At 48.0% G+C, this 23377-nt stretch overlaps 1 protein-coding gene across 1 annotated transcript in view; it reads right to left on the reverse strand.

Moving 5' to 3' along the window:
• Positions 1–11701: 11701 nt before the first annotated feature.
• Positions 11702–23377, reverse strand: part of LOC144947198 (semaphorin-3D-like) — a 46819-nt gene continuing 35143 nt past the window's right edge. Inside the window, exons 14-17 of the mRNA XM_078876387.1 lie at positions 21601–21758; positions 20166–20227; positions 14541–14674; positions 11702–12317 (exon numbers count right to left, since the gene is read on the reverse strand). Coding sequence (XP_078732513.1) covers positions 11799–12317; positions 14541–14674; positions 20166–20227; positions 21601–21758 — 873 coding nt within the window. The 3' untranslated portion in view covers positions 11702–11798. The remainder of the gene's footprint in view (positions 12318–14540; positions 14675–20165; positions 20228–21600; positions 21759–23377) is intronic.

Consider the following 23377-nt stretch of genomic DNA (forward strand, 5'->3'; position numbering starts at 1 on the left):
ACAACAATTAAAGTTGACAATCGTTGTTGCCAGGCTCACGGCTACTGCTGTTGACAATCTAAATGGCTGTTGGGGTTTTTTTTCGGCGCAACAAAATGTTCGTGACCTTTATTGCCAGGGTGTGCAGATTATTATTTATTTTGATCACGGAAAGGTCACGAAATAAGGTGGGAGCATTGCCACGCCGACAAATCAGCTTAATTTATTTAAAGAAAAAAACATTTGGAAAATCCGTTTCATAACCGTTTTGTACGTAAATATTTAAATTAGTACAAACATAGAGAACAAGCAGATGGGTTCTTATACTTTTTTGCCATTTCGAATCGACTTGGATAGAACCGATTAAAAAATAATCTACAACGTAGGCGCCTTCCTCCCCGCCCACCTCATAGCCTCACACCACACGTGGAATATTACAAGTCTGTATTTTCAGCGCATTGTTTAACGAAACTAACTAAAGTAAATACCTCATCGAATGTGTTTCACCAGCCGTGTCCAAGATTTCACGGACCCCGTTCCAACTCTCGCTTTGTGTGACCGTTGTGGCCTCGCTGCCGACATCGCAGCCTTGCCTGCCTCTGTCACCGTGAAGAGAAGCTAAGGGCCCCCCCCCCCGTGTTTCCACTCAATCGTCCATCGGCGCCAGACGAGATACTTCTCTTTGGCGGTTCCAATGTCTTGATGTGGTGGCCAATAACGTATGTACTGTAAGCATGTATGTATGTATGTTGAACCTCCTTCGCACAGTGCGTAGCCAAGGGGTGTATGATGGCAGTGAATTACGTGATGAGTGAGTTCTCAAGTAATTCACTCTGATTAGCCGTATAAATATATGGGCGCCACTAAAGTGGTCGACCAATTTCTGCTCTGGCCCATGGATGATAGGCAGGTCTGGCTTTGTGCCCTCTAAAATGCCAGGCCATCCGTCGAGAAACGCTGCTCCGTGTGTGCCTGTCTCAAATCACTCGGCGCGTACGGGGGTGGTTCTGTTCGAGGTGCTGCGTTATGGTGGAACCCGGCAGACGTGGTGGAAAATTAAGACGATTGGACATTGCTACTGCACGCTGCTACTCGTCGAGCGGGAGGGGGGGCTAGCTGTGGGGTGGAAGGTGGAGGGGGTGGCCCTGGGAATTGAAACTCAGCACCGTATGAGCCCGCTGTGACTCTCCCTCTGCAGAAGAAAGCATCTGTGGCCTTGTTCAGCGGTTCGGGACTTTAAAGTCGTTGCTAGGCGGCAGTCCGACAGCATTGGCATCCAAAAAAACAAAGCGTTCGTTTAGGAGCAGAAAAAAATGTCCCGCTCGTGTTTAATCAGCTGCTGCTGCTGCAGCAAGCCGAGCGAATTTATCAGCCTTTGGGGGCCCTAAGCAGAACACTCATTTTGGGCCCTACGCTTCCCTCTTTTACGAGATGCGAGTAGATGGCAGAAGAGATATCTACAAGAGACAGAGGTCTGATTAGATGAGTGAAGGGACATTCATACGAGACAGAGGCAAGGGAGAATTTAATCTTGATTTGAAGCTTTCGTAACTGCAGGAATCCATACTCTTTGGTTCTTTCGGTAAAGTCACGTAGGTAGAAAAATAATCAAAGATCACGACGTTTCGATCGCAACACAACGTCGTGATCTTTTAATTATGTTTTCTACTTACGTGACTACTTTACCGAAAAAACCAAAGAGCAAGGGAGAATGTTTATTTTATTTTAATTGGCCTGCTATGTTTATTGAAATCTTCGGTCAGTTTCTTTTTTTGGGGCGAGGACCATTGAGCCAAGATGCGTGCACGTTTCTCAATTCGAGTCGACATTCGGTGCATCCTCATTACTATCCATGATTCTGGAGGGGGCCTTGAGCCCTCTTTCGGTCCTAATCTAATCTTGGCTCGTGCCCTGCTGCCACCACTGCCGCCACATCCGCCGCGAGATGTAAAGGAACCAGGGACCCGCAAGTTGGAGGCAGAGGACGGCAGAGAGGGTTTGGGGCTGCGTTAATCCCCAAACTCTCTCTCAGCAGCTCCCCTTTCCCAGCAGCCGCTGTTGAATTCACACACGTGTCGGGTAGTCCGCCCCCCCCCCCCCACGAGCAACCCGATAGGCGGCTGGGGATTTTTTTCTTCCAGCAGATGTCTTCTCGTGCCGCCGCGAACAGACGAGTCGAGGCTTCCACAACCCGCTCCGGGGCGTGTACGATCGACCGCGACCCCGCGGCCTACGCGGCTTAGCTCGGGGCATGTGTTGCCGGAGTTGTTTTTTTTCACTACAAGCCATCTTACACGCCTTCCCATAACTCCCGTGGCAAAGGTGGGACACCTTTTATGTGGCGGTTCGGGGGGAGGCTCCCGGGGTCTTTCCCCGGGGAGGCCACGGTACCACCGCCCCGCTGCGGCTTCACGTCTTCGGAGGTCAGGTGAAGCAGCGTCCGACCCCGGCTGATGTTCGCCACCGATGGCTGCCGGGGATGAAGCGAGTTGAGGTGGCCGCGGTGGCTCAGAGGTCAGAGCGCTCAGCCTGGTTTCGAATCTGAGCTTGAAGCTGCCCAGCCGTGGTTAAACCGGGGTTTCAAGACCAGCGAGTTGACGGTTTCTAATGACCACACAAACAAGGCATCACAGTATATAGATTTTTTCTCTGAATGTGGCGAAATTGCAGCGCTGAGAATTAAGAATAATGGGTTGACTGCCGCGCAACAAACAATCTCATAGCAGAGTGCGTTTGTGTGGGTGTGTACACGAGTGTGTGTACACGTGTGTGTGTGTAGTCAATGTGTGTGTGTGTGTGGGGGGAGCGGTAGTGTAGCGGTTAGCGCGCAGCGCTACGAACCCGGCCACCCGAGTTCGACTCCCGCTCACGGCTAGCACCAGTGACGAATACCTGAATTGGTCCTGGGCTTCCCCTAGGTCGACTCAACCTTAAATGAGTACCTGGAGCGGTGTGTAAACATCACCACTGCGGGGAGACAAAGGCGGCCGGAGCATGGTGTTGGCCACCCACCCCCTCGTGTGCCGTGCCGTGCCTCGCTAACAGCACTTGCCCCTACAGTCTGCTAAGGCTATACGGGGGAATCTTTGTCTTTGATCTTGGTGACACAAGATGAAACCGCTAACACCCCGGTCTCACTCGTGAATCGATGCATCGTTGCTCGCCTTACTCACGAGGCGCGCGCGCTCTCTCCTGTGTAAGGAGCAATGCGAATTAAAGGACACCGCTACATCGATACATCAATTAATCCCACAACAGCGCGAGAGAGGGCACGGAGCCGTGAAAGCTTCCAGCTTGTTCACAGCCGCGGTGTCAAGCCGACGTTCAGGCTGCTGTCCGAACAGTTGTTAAGATCCCATCCCACGTCTGTCTTCGGTAACAGGAGAGGACGTTCATTGTTGAGTTTCAGATGAAATTCCACTTCAGCTCAGTGAGATCTCTGGCGTGGAACAGCCAATTCATGAACATGTTGTCTTCTCTGTCGGGGTTGGATGTGCCTGTAAATGATATGCATGCGCCTCCATGGGTATTTCCAGTGCAGTTTGTGTTTTGATTCCAGTAATGAGCTCCATGCGGCTTTACACTCATTACCCCCCACCCCCCAACCCGCTTTGTTAGAATTCGATTACTCCTCGTGGGTTTAGCTACTGGAAAATCCTGCAGGGCAGCCCCTGTCTCATCGCTTCTCGGAAACTTGGCAGGATTGAGCCCTCGGATGGGTGACCTCCAGAACGTACCATCTGTAATCGGCGCGGGGCTGCAAGGTGGCCAGCAGATGGCAGCACAACAATGGATCATTAAATGTATCTGTGCGACGTTTTTCGAGTGTTATCCCATCTTTAGCATGCGATGCGATTGCAACGGTCAGCCCACCGGACTTGCAACCCAGAGGTCACCGGTTCAATCGCTCTGGCGCGGTAGTTGAAGAAACGGGTGGAAGTCTTTTTTTTTTTAATCCTTTATATTAAGTTCGCTTGCTTGCTTAGGACCGTGCAAATCTTTCGGTCGTTTTTTAACCCACTTCCCGTGATCCAATCGAGCTGACATTTTCCACACAGACTCGTTGTGCGTGACAATTAATGTTCGTAAAAATGTTTTTCCAAAATTTTACACTTTTTAGGACAAAAATATTATATTTAATTACCAATTGCTTAATGGTGCTATGCAATCATCTGACCCATAGGTGGCAGTCATCTCAAGTCAGAGGACGAGAGGACTCTAGCCGCCACGCATATAAAGGATTTATAGTGAAAAACTTTGTTTTTACGGGTTATACTTGTTAAACCTCCCTGACTCTTTATCCGGCCAGCAGCGTACGTGGGTAACATCACAGTCAGTCGATTGCGAGGCCGCGCGTGGTGGGGAAAAGTGTGGGTCCTGTGGCCTCTTCCATCTGGGCCAGTGGAAAAGTAGGCCAAAATTACCCTTCAGAGGGACATCTTATCGATCCCACTAGAGCAGTGGTTCTCAAACTCGTTTGTCTACTTACCAAGTTGTTGAATTTTGTTTCAACCGAGTAACCCCCCCTTCTTGCCTTGCCTAATCCAACATGGCTCTGAGAAATAAATGTATGAAAAATGAACGTCAATATTTGAACCAATTGTCCATTTTTGTGAGGTATCATCCTAACTAGCTAAATACATAACGTCAAGCGAATAAAACTAAAATCAACGGAAGCACTGCAAGCATCACGTGATGTGTTCGCGCTCGCTGGTTACCCTTGTAAACCAACATTGTTGACGATCAATGACTTTAGAAAGGTCTTTTACATTGTTATCGGTTACCACACGGATTTAAATATGATCCTCGTCATTTTATATTGGCAGATGCATACGCGATTATTCACAAACGACTCTCTCGCGTACGAAATAATTTCAAACATTCTATAAATCACCTCGTGTAACCACCCCCCTGGGACATTGCCCCCACGTGGAATATCCCCCGGGGGTCCAGGTACCCCCGGTTGAGACCCACTGCTCTAGAGACTGTGTGGATTTACTTTAGAACACTGACTTAATATGTGCCTAGTGCGGCATTGTGTGTGTGTGGCGGTTACATCGTCCTCGGGCCACCGTACGGATTTACATCGTATCGTAGTTATTTTATATTGGCAGATTCATGCAGGACGTGATTATTCACCAGCGTCTCTCTCGTGCACGATATAATTTCACACGTTTATAAATCAGCTCGCGTAACCCTCCCTGGGACATTGCCCACGTGTACCCGCGCCTACCCCCGGCTGAGTTCCACCTCGAACACCCCTCCCGCTCCTAGTCGGGTGAGCGAATAATCGCGGCTCTGCAGATTTTACCTTCAAAAGTATTCTATAAATCATTTTCTACAGAACGTATATAATGTTCTTGCCGAGGCTGCAATAGTTCAACGAACAAAAGAGAGAGAGAGAGAAAAAAAGACAAACGGTGATAATAATTTCAAGATGAGCGCGAGAGATTTACAGTTCTCAGCGCGAACTTTATTTTCCACGAGCCCCACATATGTACACACAGTTGAAGAGTGAAGGGGAGAGATAATAAATAATTGGGCACATCTGCTGCAAAGCGTATCCTGCAGTGGGAAAACCCCCACATCATTCAATCCGCCGCAAGCCACAGCCTCTGTTGTACAGCAGCAGCACCCCCTTTGCCTTACGCACAGCGACAGAGAATATCCCGTACAAGCGCTAATCCAACATGAGAAGTCGTGTCTTTATTTTTTAAACGATATGTGAGACACGCGATGAGTTGTTTGGTGATACTCCGTTGGCAGGGGTGCACAAGTTATACAAATAAACTCAACACATTCGTCAATAACGCTGCCTTAGACGATGATAGCAATGCCCCTTCGGCTAGAACGGCAAAAACACAAAAGACAAAGACCCCCCCATTCCCCCGTGTAGCCTTAACAGACAATTCGGGCAAGTGCTGTCAGCGAGCAGCACCTATGAATGCCGGCACGGTGGCGCACGAGGTGGTCGGTGGGCAGCACCACGCCCGGCCGCCTTTGTCTCCCCGCAGTGGTGATGTTTACACACCGCACCAGGTACTCATTTGAGGCCGAGTCGACCTAGGGGAAGCCCAGGACCAATTCAGGTGTTCGTCACTGGTGCTGGCCGTGAGCGGGAGTCGAACTCGGGTGGCCGAGTTCGTAGCGCGGCACGCTAACCATGACACTACCACCGTGGCGGCATCCACTTGCATCAACATGCTCGAGAAAGTCAATGGCCTTATGAGAATGTAACACCGTTATACATATAGATGTATTCATCTTTTAACGCCACAATGTTATCGACGAATGCGTTGCGTTTTTTTTAGATGCTGTATACACTGCGAGTGAGCAATGCGGGCGAGTTGTAACGCACGGCCACGGACACCGGGATCTCGAGTTCGACTCACAGCCACGCCGAGTGACGAGTCACGAGCGATGATGACTCATTCAGCAGCCTGATGAAGTGTGGTCAAACAACCTTCCACGACCCACAGAGGCGCGGGGCAGGCCTTCAGCCAGCAGCGGATTGACAAAGCGCTGTCAATTATTCGCTCTTGTTCAGCTGCGGTTGGGGGGATTTGATGGACCCTTGCCCGTTAACTGGGTAACTTCTTCGTCCTGTGGAAATCTTTTGCACAAGGACGGGCCTCTGTGAAGCGTTACAAGCGGGGACGCCTGTCACGAGATAATCTAATAATAAAGCGCGCGGATGGATTTCTTCAAATTTCGAATTAGAGTCAAAATCTTGCAGGGGAACCAAGAATTCATTCACGAACGTTGAACAGACACCCGGCGATACAATAAAGACGTTACACAACGAGGGCTATTCATTCATTCACACGTTCCAGACCGGCCCCGGGTTTAATCCAGGTCTCCTCCTCATGCGTGGCTGCCTGTAGAATCAACACCACATCTTGTACTCCAGAGTCGGACCCCCCCCCCCAACTGGGCAAGGTTTTGTTCTCAAGCCAAGCTCAAGGAGCAGTATCGGCGGAACCCCTCTGCCAAAGTCTACAGCGGCGTTAACCGGCTGTGTGTGTGTGAGGGGGATTAAAAGTCAAAACCATGGGGGTGGAGTGGTGGTGCAGCAGAATCGTGCGCTGTGTTATGAACCTCATGACCTGAGTTGGGTTCCTCCTGGCCATGAGTAACGTGAAGTTGACCGGCGTGGTGAAGTATGGTCAAACAACCCCCCCCCCCCATGACAGAAAGGTGTCCAGAGGCCTAAGCCATGCATTGATAAATGCCCGCAAAATTGAATTAATGAGGAAAATGGTCAGTACACAGGACTTGAAATCCAGACAGCACAAGTTCAATATCCTGGCACGGCAAGTTTCTTAAATCCCCCCCCCCCCCCCACTTCTATCCAGTCCACCCAGCCGTATACATTGGATGCACCATAGTATGATGATCGGCAAGTCGTGTGCGGCGGGGTAAAGTGTGGGTAATTCCAACTCCAAGATGTCTGGCCAGCGTGCAAGTGTGGGTCACGTGACCTCTCTTAGAGAGGACCGTCTAGAGCTCCCTTTCACGAAGGCCGTTCCGCCAGCAGGAGCGTGAGCGAGCAGTTGCAGGGCTGCGCCTTGACCTTTTATATAAGTTATCTTGTGATCAGCTTAAGCCACGGTGCGTTCAATGCAGACAATACGTCATCATGTTTCGTACCATTTGTGACATTTTCCAGCGTGACGCTTCGATGTCTTGCGTTTGATTGAGAGCTGAACGATTAATCAGTAAAACAATAATAATCATGTAAAACGGGTTTAAAATAGATCAGCAACAGTACCAATTTTAAATAATAATAAAAATTAATAGCAACAACTCCCATTTAAGAAATGTCTAATCTACTGGTAGCATTTAAATAAAGTTTTAAGCATATACAAATGAGAAATAAATGCATAATGCGTACAATTTAGTTTTTTTTCAGTTTCAAAGGTCGCAGCAATTAGTAAATATGCTTGTACGTGCAATTATCTGTAATTATTTCACAATAAACTAGACGAACCCTAACAACTACGCCAGACATTCTTCTACAAAACACGAATGCTTATCTTTCAAAGTGATTTTTGTTTAGTTTTTATGACTTTCATATTCTAATAATATTATAATTGCTCTTAATTACATCCGGCTGTTTCTATTATTTTAGCCGGAAAGCAATGTCTCTAGACTCGATAGCTATCATTACTTTTAAGTTACTAGCAGACTAATGCTGGCTCTGCAGGCCTGGGGTGCTTAGCCACTTTGTGTCACCACAGGGACAGATGCCACTGGGGATGCCCGTTTGGATGTTTTGAAATGCGACGTGAGGCGCTTGTTGAAAGTAAAGCACTCCCCTTCTCTCTCTGAGACTCATCAGCTCTATCAAAACGAATCGTTCTTATCCATAAATGCACACTTACAAATTTATTTTTTTCTGTGAGCTTCAAATAACATAGTAATATTATACCGTGTGTTTCCCCCGGAATTCTGTTTTAATAAAGTAAAAAAAAAACTCCCCCATTAAAGTACGGGTAAAATATGAAACGTAAATTCAATAATCCAAGAGGCTTGGTGAATCGCAAAAAATATTGCGAAAATCCTTTCCTGAGAGCATCGAGGTGCCATACCCTGGCTCTCCAGGGGCAGGAGGTACAGCAAAATGCAGACGAAAATAATATGCGTGGAATAGTGTTCTCAATTCACTCTGAGGAGTGGGGGTTTTCTCCAGGTGCTCCGGCTTCTTTCCCACACGCATTCATTGGCCGAACGCACATCTTAACACATTCCTGCGGAGCGAGCTGGTAGGAACGTTGGGTTGCTCGGTCAATGGCCAGGGTCAACGGCGGCGTGGTGTATTCCGCAAATATGGTCGACTGTGAGGGAGGGGCACAAGCCGGCGTGAGTAGGTTAAACGTTGAGTTTTATAAGGACACCACGGGGTGACCAGCCCCTCCCCACCCAGCCCCTCCCCACCCAGCCCCAACCCTCCCATTTTTGGATGCACGACGGACGGACACAATAATCCCCTGTGGGCTGGTGTAACCAGGAGGTTCCTACCAGTATAAGACTGCAGACCTTGGACAATTGTTGTTGGCACTGGCTCACTATCTGACGACTGCCTTGCAGCTTGTCGATGCTTCCTCAGCGATCGCCAGATGCGATGTGCACAAATGACGGCGCTACATATAAAACGAAACATTGTTGCGATTGTGAACCAAATCCAAAACACTGACGGGGGAAACTTTTTTCCAGAGGATGTTTTGGTGGTTGGGCATCACTGCTCATGGGCACCGAGTCCATCGCGAGCAGGCAGAGAAACGTCGGAGAAAACGAGGGGGACGCATGGAGCCGCACGCTCGATGAATATTGCCATGGCTTTTGCAGTTCAATCACGTGGCGCCTTATCTGCACCGCAAATGACCCACAACACCCCTTACAAGACACCCCTTCACCCCCCCCAACCCCTGTGCACCGACTCTCAATGGGTTGAGTGTGAGCCGCTCCGGCAATGCGCCTCGGGGCTTCGCGAGTGAACCTTTGCGAGTTCACGCAACTTATCGCGTCGCCGGTCGCGCGCGTAACGCGAGGCCGCTCACGAGGGAGGACGACATCGCTTAAGCACTCACAATTGGCTGCAGGATTTTAAGCCTAAGACGTTGGCTGCAGAGAATCATTAGTTGCTCTCTGAGATTATCTTTTGACCAACAGCCCCCTCGCCCTCTCCCCCCCACCCTGGCGCCACTTTGTGGTGGGTCAACAACAGTCGCACACATGTAGAAAATAGCCCCAGCCATGGGAACGTGGAATTTCCACCGCGAGCTCGAGGCTGCCGGCGGAGCTAAGCGCGAGCCCACGGCTCGTTGGAGTGAGCCGGCGGACGCTGCCCTGAACAACCATCAACTCGTGCTGGCTCTGTCAGGGGCCAAGCTCACGCTGCCGCTGGCTACACTCGACTGCCGGTCAGCCACGAGGATGCCACGCGGCTGACGACGCCGCCGCTTACCGCACTGCTCGAGGTGATGCGACTGGCATAGCTTACCTCACCGACTTATCCCGTCACCAAATCGTCTCGAAGTGCCCGATCTCATCCGATCGGGCAAACCAAACAGGGTTTTAGCTTGGAGAGTGATTATATTATTCGTCATCACGAAGCATGAGACGATAGCCCGTGGGTGTCGACTGCACGTCTCGTCATTTGTTTACACTTTCTTCTCTGCCTTGTGCCAATATGTTCAAGTAGTGGCCACGTCTTTCTGGCACCAATCGCTCATGACGTCATCAAGCCATTCTCTGTGAGGTCTTCCTCTCTTTCCGGTTCCTTACATTTTTTCTGAACAACAACAACACTTTAAATGTTCCTATTGTTGTCCATCCTACATGCGTCATTATTGATGATTAATGGATTCCTGCGAACCCAATATTACAATGCTCATCTATTCCATGGTGATGTATGGAACCAATATATCCGATTATCCACATTATCACCCACGATTTTTCTCCCGTTATCCGTGGGGGCGAATTTTTCTTACAAATTGCGGATAATAGGAAGAATGGGATTGCTGGTATTTAGGAGGTTTCTCGGACTTTATAGCTTCGGCGGATAGCCGGAGTCACGGGTAATAGGGTCGTGGATTGGAGGAGCTCTGAAGAATATCTACTCAGGAGTGCAGATTTATTACAGCAAGTTAAAGGTGAAACAATAACTTTTTGAATGCTACCAATACGTCACGATGAAATGAAGAGTTAATAGAAGGTAAATGTCTAACTCGTGAGGCTGTGTATACATACAATACTATTTTTTAATGTATTAGCCTATAGCGTGCGTGCAGTGTAACACACCGAGCTGTAGCACCGGCAAGTGAACATGCAGGCATGACATCTGTATAATCAGAAGTCTACGTTTCACCAGTCACCTTTTGCAAAGGCGTCCAATTATACGCAAAGTAGATTACAAACACACAAAACATAACCGCTCGCTTATCGTAATCCCTTCATATTCCAGTTGATAGAAACTTAACGCAAGGTTGAGGCACGTGGAATGTCTTTGGCCAAATCTGATTCTTGTGCGTATTTGGCATTTAAACATGAATATTATTCGGTTATTAACTTAAAACGAATAGTTAATCAGTACTAGTGTATCACTGTTGCTCACTTTCGTGAGTCTCCTTTAAAAGGATAGCGTATAGAATATATATTGTGTCCCGTGGTCAATGACGGAATTACACTTTAACTTTTGTGCATAGAACACACGTAAAAAAATATGTTGTCATGCTTAGAAATATGTTTTTGTTCAGACACAAAAATAAAACGTGCAATTCACGAGCGTTATAAATTGAGGAGGGCCATTTCCGACCTCGTCTGAATTATCCATCAGCCTCAACAACAAACATCCTGTTGCTTACATTTAGTTTCGAAAGCACATATTGAGAGTTGACACGTGAAAGATGGGTTTGATAAGAAAAAAAACATTCCTTTTCAAATATATTGCCCAAAAGTGGCCATTTTAATTGATCTCTTTTGTTATTTATTCTCCAATTAAATTCACTAAGGCATGCTGTATCGAGATATTTATTTTGTTTACCTGTCTACGAGGGAGAAACCACTACTTCATAAAAACAGACTAATTACGAATACCATCACATTATATGTTATACAATAGAGCCAGTAAAAGCCTCTAAGCCCCCCCCTCCCCGCAAGAACATCTGCAAATTTAATCTTACGTTCCCCCCCCCCCCCCCTTATTTTCAGCATCAAAGGACTTCAGCCGCATTCATCAGTGACGTATTTTCTCTTCAAATAATTTATTTCGGAGCGCTAACCGACCCAGGCCGCCACCACCACCACCGCCGCCACACCTAACGCTGTCCGGTAGCCCCGCTCACCGCGGCAGACCTGTGCCTGTCGCGGCGATTCCTGCTCTTGATCTCTCTCTGCTTCGTCTTGCCGGCGCTGTCTCCGTCGAAGACGTCGCCGGTCACCCCCGTCGGCCCTCCTCCTCCTCCGCCGCCCCCCCCCGCCGCCGCCCCAACGGGCCTCCCCTTGACCGAGCGCTTGCGCCACAGCTGCTCGCAGTAGCCGTCGGGGCCCAGCGAGGACGGCGCCCCCAGGAGCCTCATCACGTCCTTGTACCGCGCGCGCAACGGCGGCTTGCGCTGCGGCGGCGGCGGTCCGTCGCGCCGACCTTTGACCCGACCCCCGAGCTCGTCGGGGGAGTCCGAGAGGTCGCCGGGCAGGACGCGCAGGGCGACGCGCGTCACCGTCTGCGAGAAGGACTTCTCGCGAGCGCGGCAGTAGTACTTGCCGGCGTCGCGGCGGTGCAGGCGGCGGATGAGCAGGCCGTGCTCCGTCTTGGCGACGCGGTCGTCGGACTTGACCTGCACGGCGGCGCCGTGACGACGGGAGGAGAGGGAGGAGGGAGACCGATCGCTGGGTGACCGAGAACGGCCCCGTCGTGGACGATACAAGCGACGAAAATAATAAATAAGCCTCCTATGAGAATAGGGTTTACCCTTTCTGGCAATAAAACACGTGCTAAGATGTTAAAACACAAAACTGAAACCTTTTTGCAAGGAGCCATGTCTGTATTAAGCCTCAAATAAGCCTCCTTTCATTACCTGTTCCACGCCTCCCCCATATGAAGTATAAATATATTTCAATATAAATCACATCGGCCATGCGACCTGCTGATGAGACAGTGAAATGTCGAAACTGGTCCAGCATTTTCTTACATTTTCTACTTGGAATGACAGATATGAGAAGAAAGGAGTATTGTCTGCTGGTTTATTTTGTTAATTTACTCTCCACGATGACATCAATGGTTATTTTCGTACACAGGCGCACTTTTTTCCATGCTTTCCAACATGCGTTTGTCCGCCAAAGTGTTTGGTTAGCGATAGTAAACTGCAACGCTTGCGCCAGCCACGGGAAGCTTCGCCCCCCTCCCTTAGGCCGCCACGAGACAACGGGGAGCCAGGGTAGCGGCTCCACTGAGTGAGGCACGGCGGGTAAACACTCGGATCCACGTAGCCAGAGGCTCCGTCGGCTTAGTCCCTCATAGTTGAGATGATGCTTCCGGCCATGTCGGATCTCCTTTACGGAAGTTATTGTGCCCCTTTCATACAGACGGACGGACGGACCGAGATGAGTAAACGCTTTTAACTTTAACTCGAAATGGCGCCGATTTTAATCAAATCGGCGCCAATTTTAATAAAATCGGCGCCATTTTTTGCGCAGTCTGTCACGCCGCTGCTCGATCTGCCCAACTCACCCTTTGTTTTTCTTTGGTTTGATTATTTACGTTGCCTGCATGTATATATATATACAGTATATACTGTGTGTACGAACTCCTTGAGTTCACATGGCGAATTTGTACAGCCTCTAATACTATAACAGGATGCTGGCAAGACGGTTAGCGCACTGGAACTGAAATCCAGAGGGCACCGGTTCGATCTTCCAGCGGCGGCAATCATTTTGAAGTTTCTTAAATCCCCCACCCAGCAGTACGAGCGGATGCCTCACAGTTAGTCGGAAGGTCCCGTGGCCAGTGAGGAAGAGTAGGCCAAAAATTCCCTCTATAGGAGCTTTCAAGAGGTCCCTCTAGTTTCGGTCTATTCTGCCAGCAGTGCCGTGAGCAAGCATTGCAGGGCTGCACCTTTAACACAAAGAACGTTCTAATTATTATTATTATTATTTCTGGCCATGCAGGATGTGTTCGTAAGGAACATCTGCTGAACTGTGCTGTAAGCATTACGTGTTCCCCAGGGGCACAGGTCCCTCGGGAGCGCGGTTTTCTTGCAACGTAGCGTTTGGAAGACACTTTTCAAGCAAGACGCTGATCTTGCTCTGCTAATTTGCTCATTTATGTGCCCATTACAGCCACTTTTATTATTATTATTAGAATTATTGTTGCGTGAGTACTTAACTATTGTTAGAGATAGTCCAAGTGTGTTCATTTCAGGTCGCGTTGCAGGTTGAGCACTTCTACTCTCAAGAGGTCAACTCGTGGAGGGTGCACAGGCCCAGTCGGTAGTGCGTCGCGAAAGCCGGAGATTCTCAAGACGACGCAGCCCAACCCGGATATCCACACTTGGATTACAAGCGGCTACAGAAACTTACGCGTTAAATCGTTATAGATGGTTACATAAACATTGGATTGTAATGATGTCACGTCAAACTAAACAATGTTTATGTCACCAGGTAAGGCCCACTGAGCTATGTAGCTCTTTTTCAGAAGCGACCTGGCCACAAATGATAGCTCAACGAAGTAGCTTATCATTGTGTGGAAATGTATAGCAGCCAAATATTGTAAACGCACGTCAATTCTAAACGTGGAGGGAAAACTGGAGGACCCGGAGAAAATTCAGAGGGAGAGATAACACGCAAACTCCAAATATACAACAGGCGTCAGGGTCAGGATCCAACCCACGACCTCCTGCATACCAGGCGAGGTAATTAACATCTCGCCACAGTGGCACCCACATATTCTTTAAAAGGAATAATATATTATTAAGATAAATTATTCCTTTTGAAGCCACAGGGTTATTGATGAGCGTGCTGGGTCCTTGTTGCTGTGGTTCGTGCTTTCTCGATGACCTCACCTCTTCCCACACCTCTTCACGCGGGTGCTGGACGAGCCAAGTGGTGGACGCTTGCCGGGATTTTGGCCGGCACTCCAGGAACGTGGCGTTGCTCTCTACCCCAAACACCACTTTTTCCTCCACGTGTTCTCCCTCTGTGGATGAAGCGGAGGATTTAAAAAAAGAAAAAAAGTTTATTTTACGTCTCCCTTTGTCTCTGTATCATCCGGCTGGCGATGTGGTTTTGAGCTGTGATTAGAGGGCTTAACTCACTATTGGATAACATAAAATAAACTTCACACACACACAGACTGCTGTGTGTTATTGCGCACAAAAGAATACATGGTGACGGTATTAATCATAATCATCATAATAATGCCGTTTACTTTGAATGTAAATGAAAGGTCTACAGTTCACATAACGATCAAGAATCAACCCAGCCCAATCAGCCTACCTATCCACGCCGCCAACGTCAAAACACACACACGAGTGCCACTTTGTGCAACATCAACAACAACTGCCCCCCTTCCCCCCCGTAGTAGCGTGGAATTACCACCGCTCCTGCCTCTGATCGCTCCAATGGAGATTCGCGCGCCACCAGCCCAGCGCTCGCTATGAGCTAGGGGACGCATTCGGTTGTTTAACACGAATGCCCTCGGGGTTGGAGACGCCCGGCAGGAGATGGAGCAACGAAATCAGCTTACGCGTAGCAGCTGCGATGGATTTGTTCCATCGCGAGATCCTGAGAGACAGCAATGGCTCGGAGAAGCCTTTATCCAGCAGTGGTTTGATCTTAGCTGCTGCTGATGATGAGGAAGTCCCAGTCGGTAGTCATTCGAACTAATCTGGATGGATATTGTACTGGGTCGACCCCAGAATGGGACTTGAAACACCTATGCTGTTGGTCATGAATCAACCCCACTCGAATCGTGGTGATTTTCGAACAGATTTCTCCCTTGCAATCGGTATTTACACCTGAAACTCATTAATTTTTTTGGGGGGGACACTAAACCAAATAAATAAATAAATTGCCAACTATTAAATGTTATAGACTTCAGTTTTGTTGAAATTCCAGTCTGATTGTGCAGGAATTCGCACACATTTTTTTTTCACGCCACGCTTTTAACATTCGGTAGGATTCCTTTGGATTTTAGGAAGAGGATTGTCCTCCGCGATTGTGCTGTGCTCCTGCCCAAGGGGTTGCTAATTGTGAATCATGGCAATGTGATTGCACCGTAATTTCTTAACAAAAGCGTTCCACGGCTTCCCCCGAGGAATAGGCGCGGAGTCCCGCGCGCGCGCATACCATCGGCGTATTTTCACCATTACTCATTTTCATGCAAAAGTTGCAAGACTGTGCTTGGAAAACACTTCCACTGTATAGGAAACATTTCCAGTGAAAAAAGTGTCGGGAAAAAAAAGAGGTATTTAAAGTATGCGCAGACCCACCAACGTATTTCCTTATTTATCGTAATTGCAAACAAAAACTCAACACATTCATCAATATTACTGTGACCTTAAAGGAAATAGAGCATATATACCAGGTGACGTTTTGGGCTATGGCCCTTCTTCATAACACATTGACGTTGCTATTCTTTAAGAGTTTTCGGCTGCTGTACATTCCACATAAATCTTGATGTGAAGCTTTCGTGACTGCAGGAATCCATACTCTTTGCTTCTTTCGGTACAGTCACGTAGGTAGACAAATAAAATAAATCACAACGTTTCGGGCACAACACAAGCGTCCATCATCAGGTACTTTCCCACCTGATGATGGACGCTTGTGTTGCATCCGAAACGTCGTGATTTATTTGATTTTATACCTACGTGACTTTACCGAAAGAACCAAAGAGTATGGATTCCACATAAAGCCACTTCGTTGAGCTATCATTTGTGATGGGAAGGTCACTTCTGAAAAAGCGCTACATAGTAGCTCAGTGGAGCCTTACCTGGCAAAATAAATGTAAAACAAAAGTTGATGGATGTGTTGCGTTGCGTTGTTAATCGTGATTGTGCACCACTGCCAACGCAGCACGCCCAATGAATGTGTTTAATATGTAAATAGCAGCGCCGTAAAAATGCATTTGTTGTGGGGGAGTGGTGGCGCAGTGCTTAGCGCACTTTAAGGAGCTTCATTTGGTGCCAGTCCAAGGTGACCTCATGACTCAAATGAGCTGCGAATCCTGTTTACAGCCCTGGGCCAGTGGTGAAAATTCTACATTCCTATGATGGGCGGCGGGGCAAGTAATATACCCACAGGACAACCACTGTTAACTTCCCCACAAAGAGGTCCTCGTTTTATCCATCCTGGAGAGATGATGGGTTGAGTCAACCCCACAACCCGGATTTGAACTCACAGCCTTCTAGTTGCGAGGCTCTCGCTCTACCCGGTCCGTTCATGAATTCTATTCATGTGGGGGTAGAGTGGTGGTGCAGTGGCTATCAAACCCAGCGACTTGAGTTTGAATTCCGAGCCATGGTGCTGTCTAAACTATTTTTTCTATTTAAACAATGTTTTATTTTAGCAGGTAAGGCCGACTGAGCTACATAGCTCTTTTTCAAAAACGACCTGGCCAGAAATGATAGCTCATCGAAGTGGGTGGAAATTTATAGCAGCTAAATACTGTGAACGGCCTGGTGTTGATTCTAAATGTGGAGGGAAATACCCGGAGGACCCGGAGAAAAATCCACGCGACCACGGGGAGAGAGACGCGCAAAACTTGAAATACAGGGTGTTTGAAAGAGATGGACCAGATTTGAAATCGCTATATCTCTGCAACCACGAACCGCCCATGAATGAAACTCTTACCACTAGAAAGGGCGGGGCATAGAGAGGGCGGGGCATAGAGAGGGCGGGGCATAGAGAGGGCGGGGCATAGAGAGGGCGGGGCATTGAGTTTAAAATGATTACCGCTCGATGCCTCTCCCAGCGCGCAAACAGCCCCTAGCCTCAGTCACTCGCAAGACGCGCTGCCTCAACGTTGGATAGGTCGCACGGGACCCCGAGACGTGGCGCTACACTCTTGGCCCCCAAGATCCCCAGACATCACCACACCCTGCGATTTTTTCTTGTGGGGATACGTCAAAGACGGTGTTTTTGTGCCACCATTAGCGACTAATCTGGATGAACTCAAAAACAGAATCACGGCAGCGGTGACTTCAGTGGAAGAAGACACATTGAGAGGCGTTTGGGACGAATTCAACTATCGTCTCGATGTTGTCCGTACAGGTGGAGGGCAAATAAAGCATTTATAAAATGGTTAGTAAAATGTGATAACTCATTAAACCATATGTAACTTTTTGTGCAATTGTAATATGTTGCCATCGTGAAATATACTGCTTTGAAATTGGGTCAATCTGTTTAAAACACCCTGTATACAGCAGGCATGAGGGTCACGATCAAACCGACAACCTCCTGTATACCAGGCGAGGTAGTTAACATCTCGCCACCGACCCCTGCCCTCACCAAACGCAACGCACACCGACCAGGGCGGTGAAGTATGGTTAAAAAATCCCATTGATCCCAGCATGGGGAGGCCTTCACGACGAAAGGCTGACCAAATATTCTCTCATTGCTCTGTCAACAATTCAGACCAAAAACTCTTTGACTTTGTCCGAGTTATAAATATACTGCAATTGGTAATGTTTAAATAATAGATGAAAGTAGATTCCGACAAAATCTAAGTTTGCAAAAATATCCTGTAGGATCTATATAATGTAATTTACGATTATCTACAGCGTCGTAGTTGTTTTAACAAGAAAGAGTAAAATGTGTGTTTTTTTTTATTTCGCTGGAAATGGAAGCTTTATGTATACTTCACAAGTTGTGTATTTCTTTCCGCTAGAAGAATAGTTCTCTCTAAAGTCAACATCGTCGATTGGGGGGGGGGGGGTCGGTGCAGGCGGGTAACACCCCCACTCCACTCGCAGCATTTGATATAAACAGCGGCGCAAGTATAAACGTAAGTATAAACAGTGCCTCAAGTATAAAATAGTTCTCATTCAAGGCTGCGGTGGCCACACAACGAGTCGCAGTGTTTGCCCTTTCCGAGGGGGCGGGGGGGGGCATTTCGTTGACATTTCGTTGCCTTTCGGTGTATTAACGGACGACACCACGTGCTTAGCCTGCAGAGAGTGAGACGGAGGGAGAGAATCTGGCAGCCGTTCAGCAAAATATCAACGGCCACGCGCCTCGCTCCAACGCCGCCGCATTTACGGGGACACATTTACTGGGGGGGCCAAAGACGAAAAACGAAATAAACAAAAAAAAAGGCACCTGATAAATAATTCACGGTAAAAAAAGAAGGCGCAGCCCCTGCAATAGCTGGCTCGCGTGACCCGCTAGCGGAACGTGCCTCCGCTCGAGGGAGCTCCAGACAGCCCCGTCTCGGAGGGTACCCTCTGCCCACTCTTGCACGCCGGCCAGACGCCTTGGAAGAGATGTGAGCACCCACGCGTTGGGCCACCGCACGCGCTCAACCTAATTGTGGTGAACCAATTGATGTCACTGGGTGCATAGAGGCAGCAGGGTTGGTAGAGGGGGGTGGTGGTTTATAAAATCTGCTCCAATGGTTCAACCAGGGAGCCGCACCAATAGATTGTCAGGAGGTCGTGGGTTCGATCGCGACCTTGACTGCCTGCATACTTGGAATTTGCGTGTCTTTCTCCCCCGTGGTTGTGTGGATGTTTTCCCGGCTCCTCCTGGTTTTTCCCTTCACATTTTGAAAGATGTGTTTAGAGTATTTTAGCTGCTGTTGATTTCCACGTGATAAGCCACTTCATTGAGCCATCATTTGTGGCCAGGTCGCTTCTCTAAAAGAGCTGCATAGCTCAGTGGGCATTACCTGGACAAATAAAAAAAAACGTTTTTTATTTACTCTAAAAATATTTTAGTTTACTCTAAAAATATTTTCCAGCCAATCAAACCATTAAACATTCGCAAACCTGGACAAAATAACTCAAGACAAACCTATAATCATGCTTTGAGACAATTGATCAAATGTTACACGGAGTAACGCACTCAATGATTGTTTAATCGAACAATCTAATTGTATATCCATAGAGTGCCTCCACTCAAAGGCGCTTCACATAGTTTCAAAAATGATGACAGAATTTAATTATTTAGATGGCAGGGGCGTACGAGGTACAATGTATCCAGTTCATCAAATATGTGCGCGTAATAATCGTTTATTATTAATACAAAGATCTTTGTTTGTGGTGGAAAATACAAAATTGACGTGTTTTCCACATTGGAGATATTCTGTTTTTAGGGGAACTCGAAAAAGTCGCCAGATTTGGCGACAAACACTTCTGAGTTGGCAGCGCTGCAGAGAGACCCTGGGTGGTGGTGAATGTGTGTGTGTGGTGTATGTGTGTGTAGTGCAGTGTGTGGTGAATGTGTGTGTGGTGCAGTGTGTGGTGAATGTGTGTGTGGTGCAGTGTGTGGTGAATATGTGTGTGGTGAATGTGTGTGTGGTGTAGTGTGTGGTGAATGTGTGTGTATGTGGAGTAGTGTGTGGTGAATGTGTGTGTGTGTGGTATAGTGTGTGGTGAATGTGTGTGTGTGGTGAATGTGTGTGTGTGTGGTGCAGTGTGTGGTGAATGTGTGGTGCTGTGTGTGTGTGATGCAGTGTGTGTAGGACGCACCGTTGAGATCCCAGCAGTGTGTGGCGGGGTTACCGTGACGCACGTCCTGCCTGCGTGCCCGCCTGCCCATCCACACGCACGCACGCGGTCAGTCACGAGATCATCAATTACAGGAGTATGAACAGCGCACGTGTGTATGTGTGTGCCTTTGTGTGTCGTGGGGGACAAAGACAAGAGGAGTGGTCAGCGTGTTGCACTACGAACCCGGCGACCCGAGTTCGATTCCCGCTCACGGCAAACACCAGTGACGATTGTCTGAACCAGTCTTGGGCCTCCCCTAGGTCGGCTCAGCCTTAAATGAGTCCCATCGGTTTGTAAAAATCGCCACTAGGAAGACAATGGTGTGCCTGCACGTGGTGCTGACCACCCACTCCCTCGTGTGCCATATCGGCCTTCATAGGTGCTCACTAACAGCACTTGCTCCAAATGTCTGTGAAGGCTATATGGGGGACCTTTGTCTTTGTTGGTGGTGGTGGGTAGCAAAATGCACTAAGATCCTAGTGAAGTGGGCTCAATTCCCAGCTGTGCATGACAACATTGGCGTTGATATATGGGTCTTCCCGCAAGTTCTCGCAGCCTGAAATAAGAACCCGGTGTGGTGTATCCAGTTTGGCAATGCAGATATGGAAAACACTATTTCTGTACTTTAAGAGAAAAACACACAAAAACAATATCAATACATGGGAGCACTGGAAAAACGTGTCCGTTGAAGTTGCCTTAACGACACGTGCTCCGCTAGAATCTGCATAAAGCATCATATCCATGTACTCGTGTCTGTTGAGCTGGTGAATTTTCGGGCTTAGGACTTGGTGAAGGCTGTTTTAGTCTACGTTGATTTCGTTTCCCTTTGTAAAGTGCAAAACGGCTGGTTTAGTCTGGTATGGCTTTATCTTGACTGTTTGTGATCGTGTTTGGTCTGATCAACTCTGGCCTGTCCTGAGAAAATCTGATCCAGTTTGGTCTGGTCCTATCTCGTCTGTACTGTTCTGGTCTGGGCTCATGTGGTCTCAGCTGATTTTGCCTTATTGTTGACATAATGTCGGCTGTTCTGGGCTGAGCTAGTCTGATCTAGCCTGCTTTGGTTAGATCTGCTTTTCTCTGGTTTGATCCCATCTGTTCTGTGTAGATTTGGTTTTCTCTGGTCTAATCCAGCCTGTTCTTGTTAGATTTGGTTTTCTCTGGTCTAATCCAGCCTTTTCTGGTTTGATCTGGTTTTCTCTGGTTTGATCCTGCATGTTCTGGTTTGATCTGGTTTGATCTGGTTTTATCTGGTCTGATCCAGCCTGCTCTTGTTAAATCTGGTTTTCTCTGGTTTGATCCAGCCTGCTCTGGTTAGATCTGGTTTTCTCTGGTCTGATCCAGCCTACTCTTGTTAAATCTGGTTTTCTCTGGTCTGATCCTCCGTTAGTTCTGCGCCACTCGTGGCTGGACTTACCGCTTAGCGGTGGGGAAGTATCGCGTGCAGGCGCTGCCGTCCCACGCGCAGTAGGGGTCGCGTGCCAGGCAGCACTCGGAGCAAGCTCGCCCGTAGCTGGAGCAGCGATGCAGGGATAGCTGCGCCACGCCGGTGCGGGAACCCACGTACAGCTGCTGCTGCGCTCGAGACATGATGTAACGCTCGGTTAACCGCTCGAAGCAGCGTACACGCAGTAGCAGTGGCGGTTCGTGGTTGCAGGTTAAAGAGGGCGACAAAGTCCACCTCGGAGTGCTTCCGGTCTTGGGTGATGATGCGTGCACGTGGATTCGCTAAGCAACTGGATTGAGATGGCAGCAGCTTTGCAATCAGTGTTTACTCACGCAGATACCCACAGACTGACATAGTGACCCATAGACTCGCATAGAGACCCATAGACTCGCACAGAGACCCATAGACTATCGTAGAGATCTATAGACTCACATAGAGACTCATAGACTCGCATAGAGACCCATAGACTCGCGTAGACACATATATGGACTCACTGAGAAACTAGAATGTGATGTCAGTGGATTTGTCATGGGCGTTTTCTCCCATAGTGACCCATAGACTCACATAGTGACCCATAGACTCACACGCAGCGTCCCCACAGACTAACGCCGCAGTAGCGCCTTTGCCCGCTTGCCGCAGAGATTGTTACAGAAGAGCCCACCGGTCGCCCCGGTTAATACCGCGGGTACACTGACCATGCAATAACCATACATTGACCATACATTAACCATACATTGACCATGCAATAACCATACATTGACCATACATTAACCATACATTGACCATGCAATAACCATACATTGACCATACATTAACCATACATTGACCATACATTAACCATACATTGACCATGCAATAACCATACATTGACCATACATTAACCATACATTGACCATGCAATAACCATACATTGACCATACATTAACCATACATTGACCATGCAATAACCATACATTGACCATGCATTAACCATACATTGACCGTGCAATAACCATACATTGACCATGCAATACGCGATGCCGCCGCATGCTTCACAGCAGGCGCTCAAAATCCCGCGACGTCATTGGGCCGCGTGTGTAAGCGTCATTGGGCCACAGTTGAAAATTCTTTGCAGATCGCAATGATTGGCGAAGACCACGCACGGTAACCAACATTGCCCCCTCCGTCCGTGAAACACGGCGACTCCGTTATAGCCTTGCGCTACACGAATGGTGCGAATGGGAAATGTGCTCATGATTTTATTTGATCGACTTTTCCACCTTTACATGCACGGAGCTTTGAGATCCACTTTTTACGGGTGCCTTACACATCTAAATGAGTATTTATTAGTGGAGCGCTGACTGTTCAATACAATGGCCAAATCCTTGCTGCATCCCTTGACCGTCACGGTTATTGCGAATAAAAATAAGTTGATTACCGTGTTCCGGTTAAGGGATACAGAATAAATATTTTATTATGTGCTAAAATGTTATCTTTTAGGGCTGAAAGCGAAATTATAAATACATATGGCACTTGCTTTTCTTGCTGCCTCTTAGGCATAAATGTGTCTGTTTTAAAAACGTAACCAAACGTTGAATTTTCACAGCATGAAATGTCTCAAGTGATGACAGATATTATTTGAGACAATACAATGCTCTTTCGACAGGGCTTCTTGTGAAAGCCGCCGAATAACACGATTCACATCCTGTTAACATTATCTTCATTTTAACATTACTGGAGACATCTAAAGCCCCAGTCGTGCTTTGGA

This window comes from Lampetra fluviatilis, chromosome 44 (assembly GCF_964198595.1).
Source record: "Lampetra fluviatilis chromosome 44, kcLamFluv1.1, whole genome shotgun sequence".
NCBI classification, from domain to species: Eukaryota; Metazoa; Chordata; class Hyperoartia; order Petromyzontiformes; family Petromyzontidae; genus Lampetra; species Lampetra fluviatilis.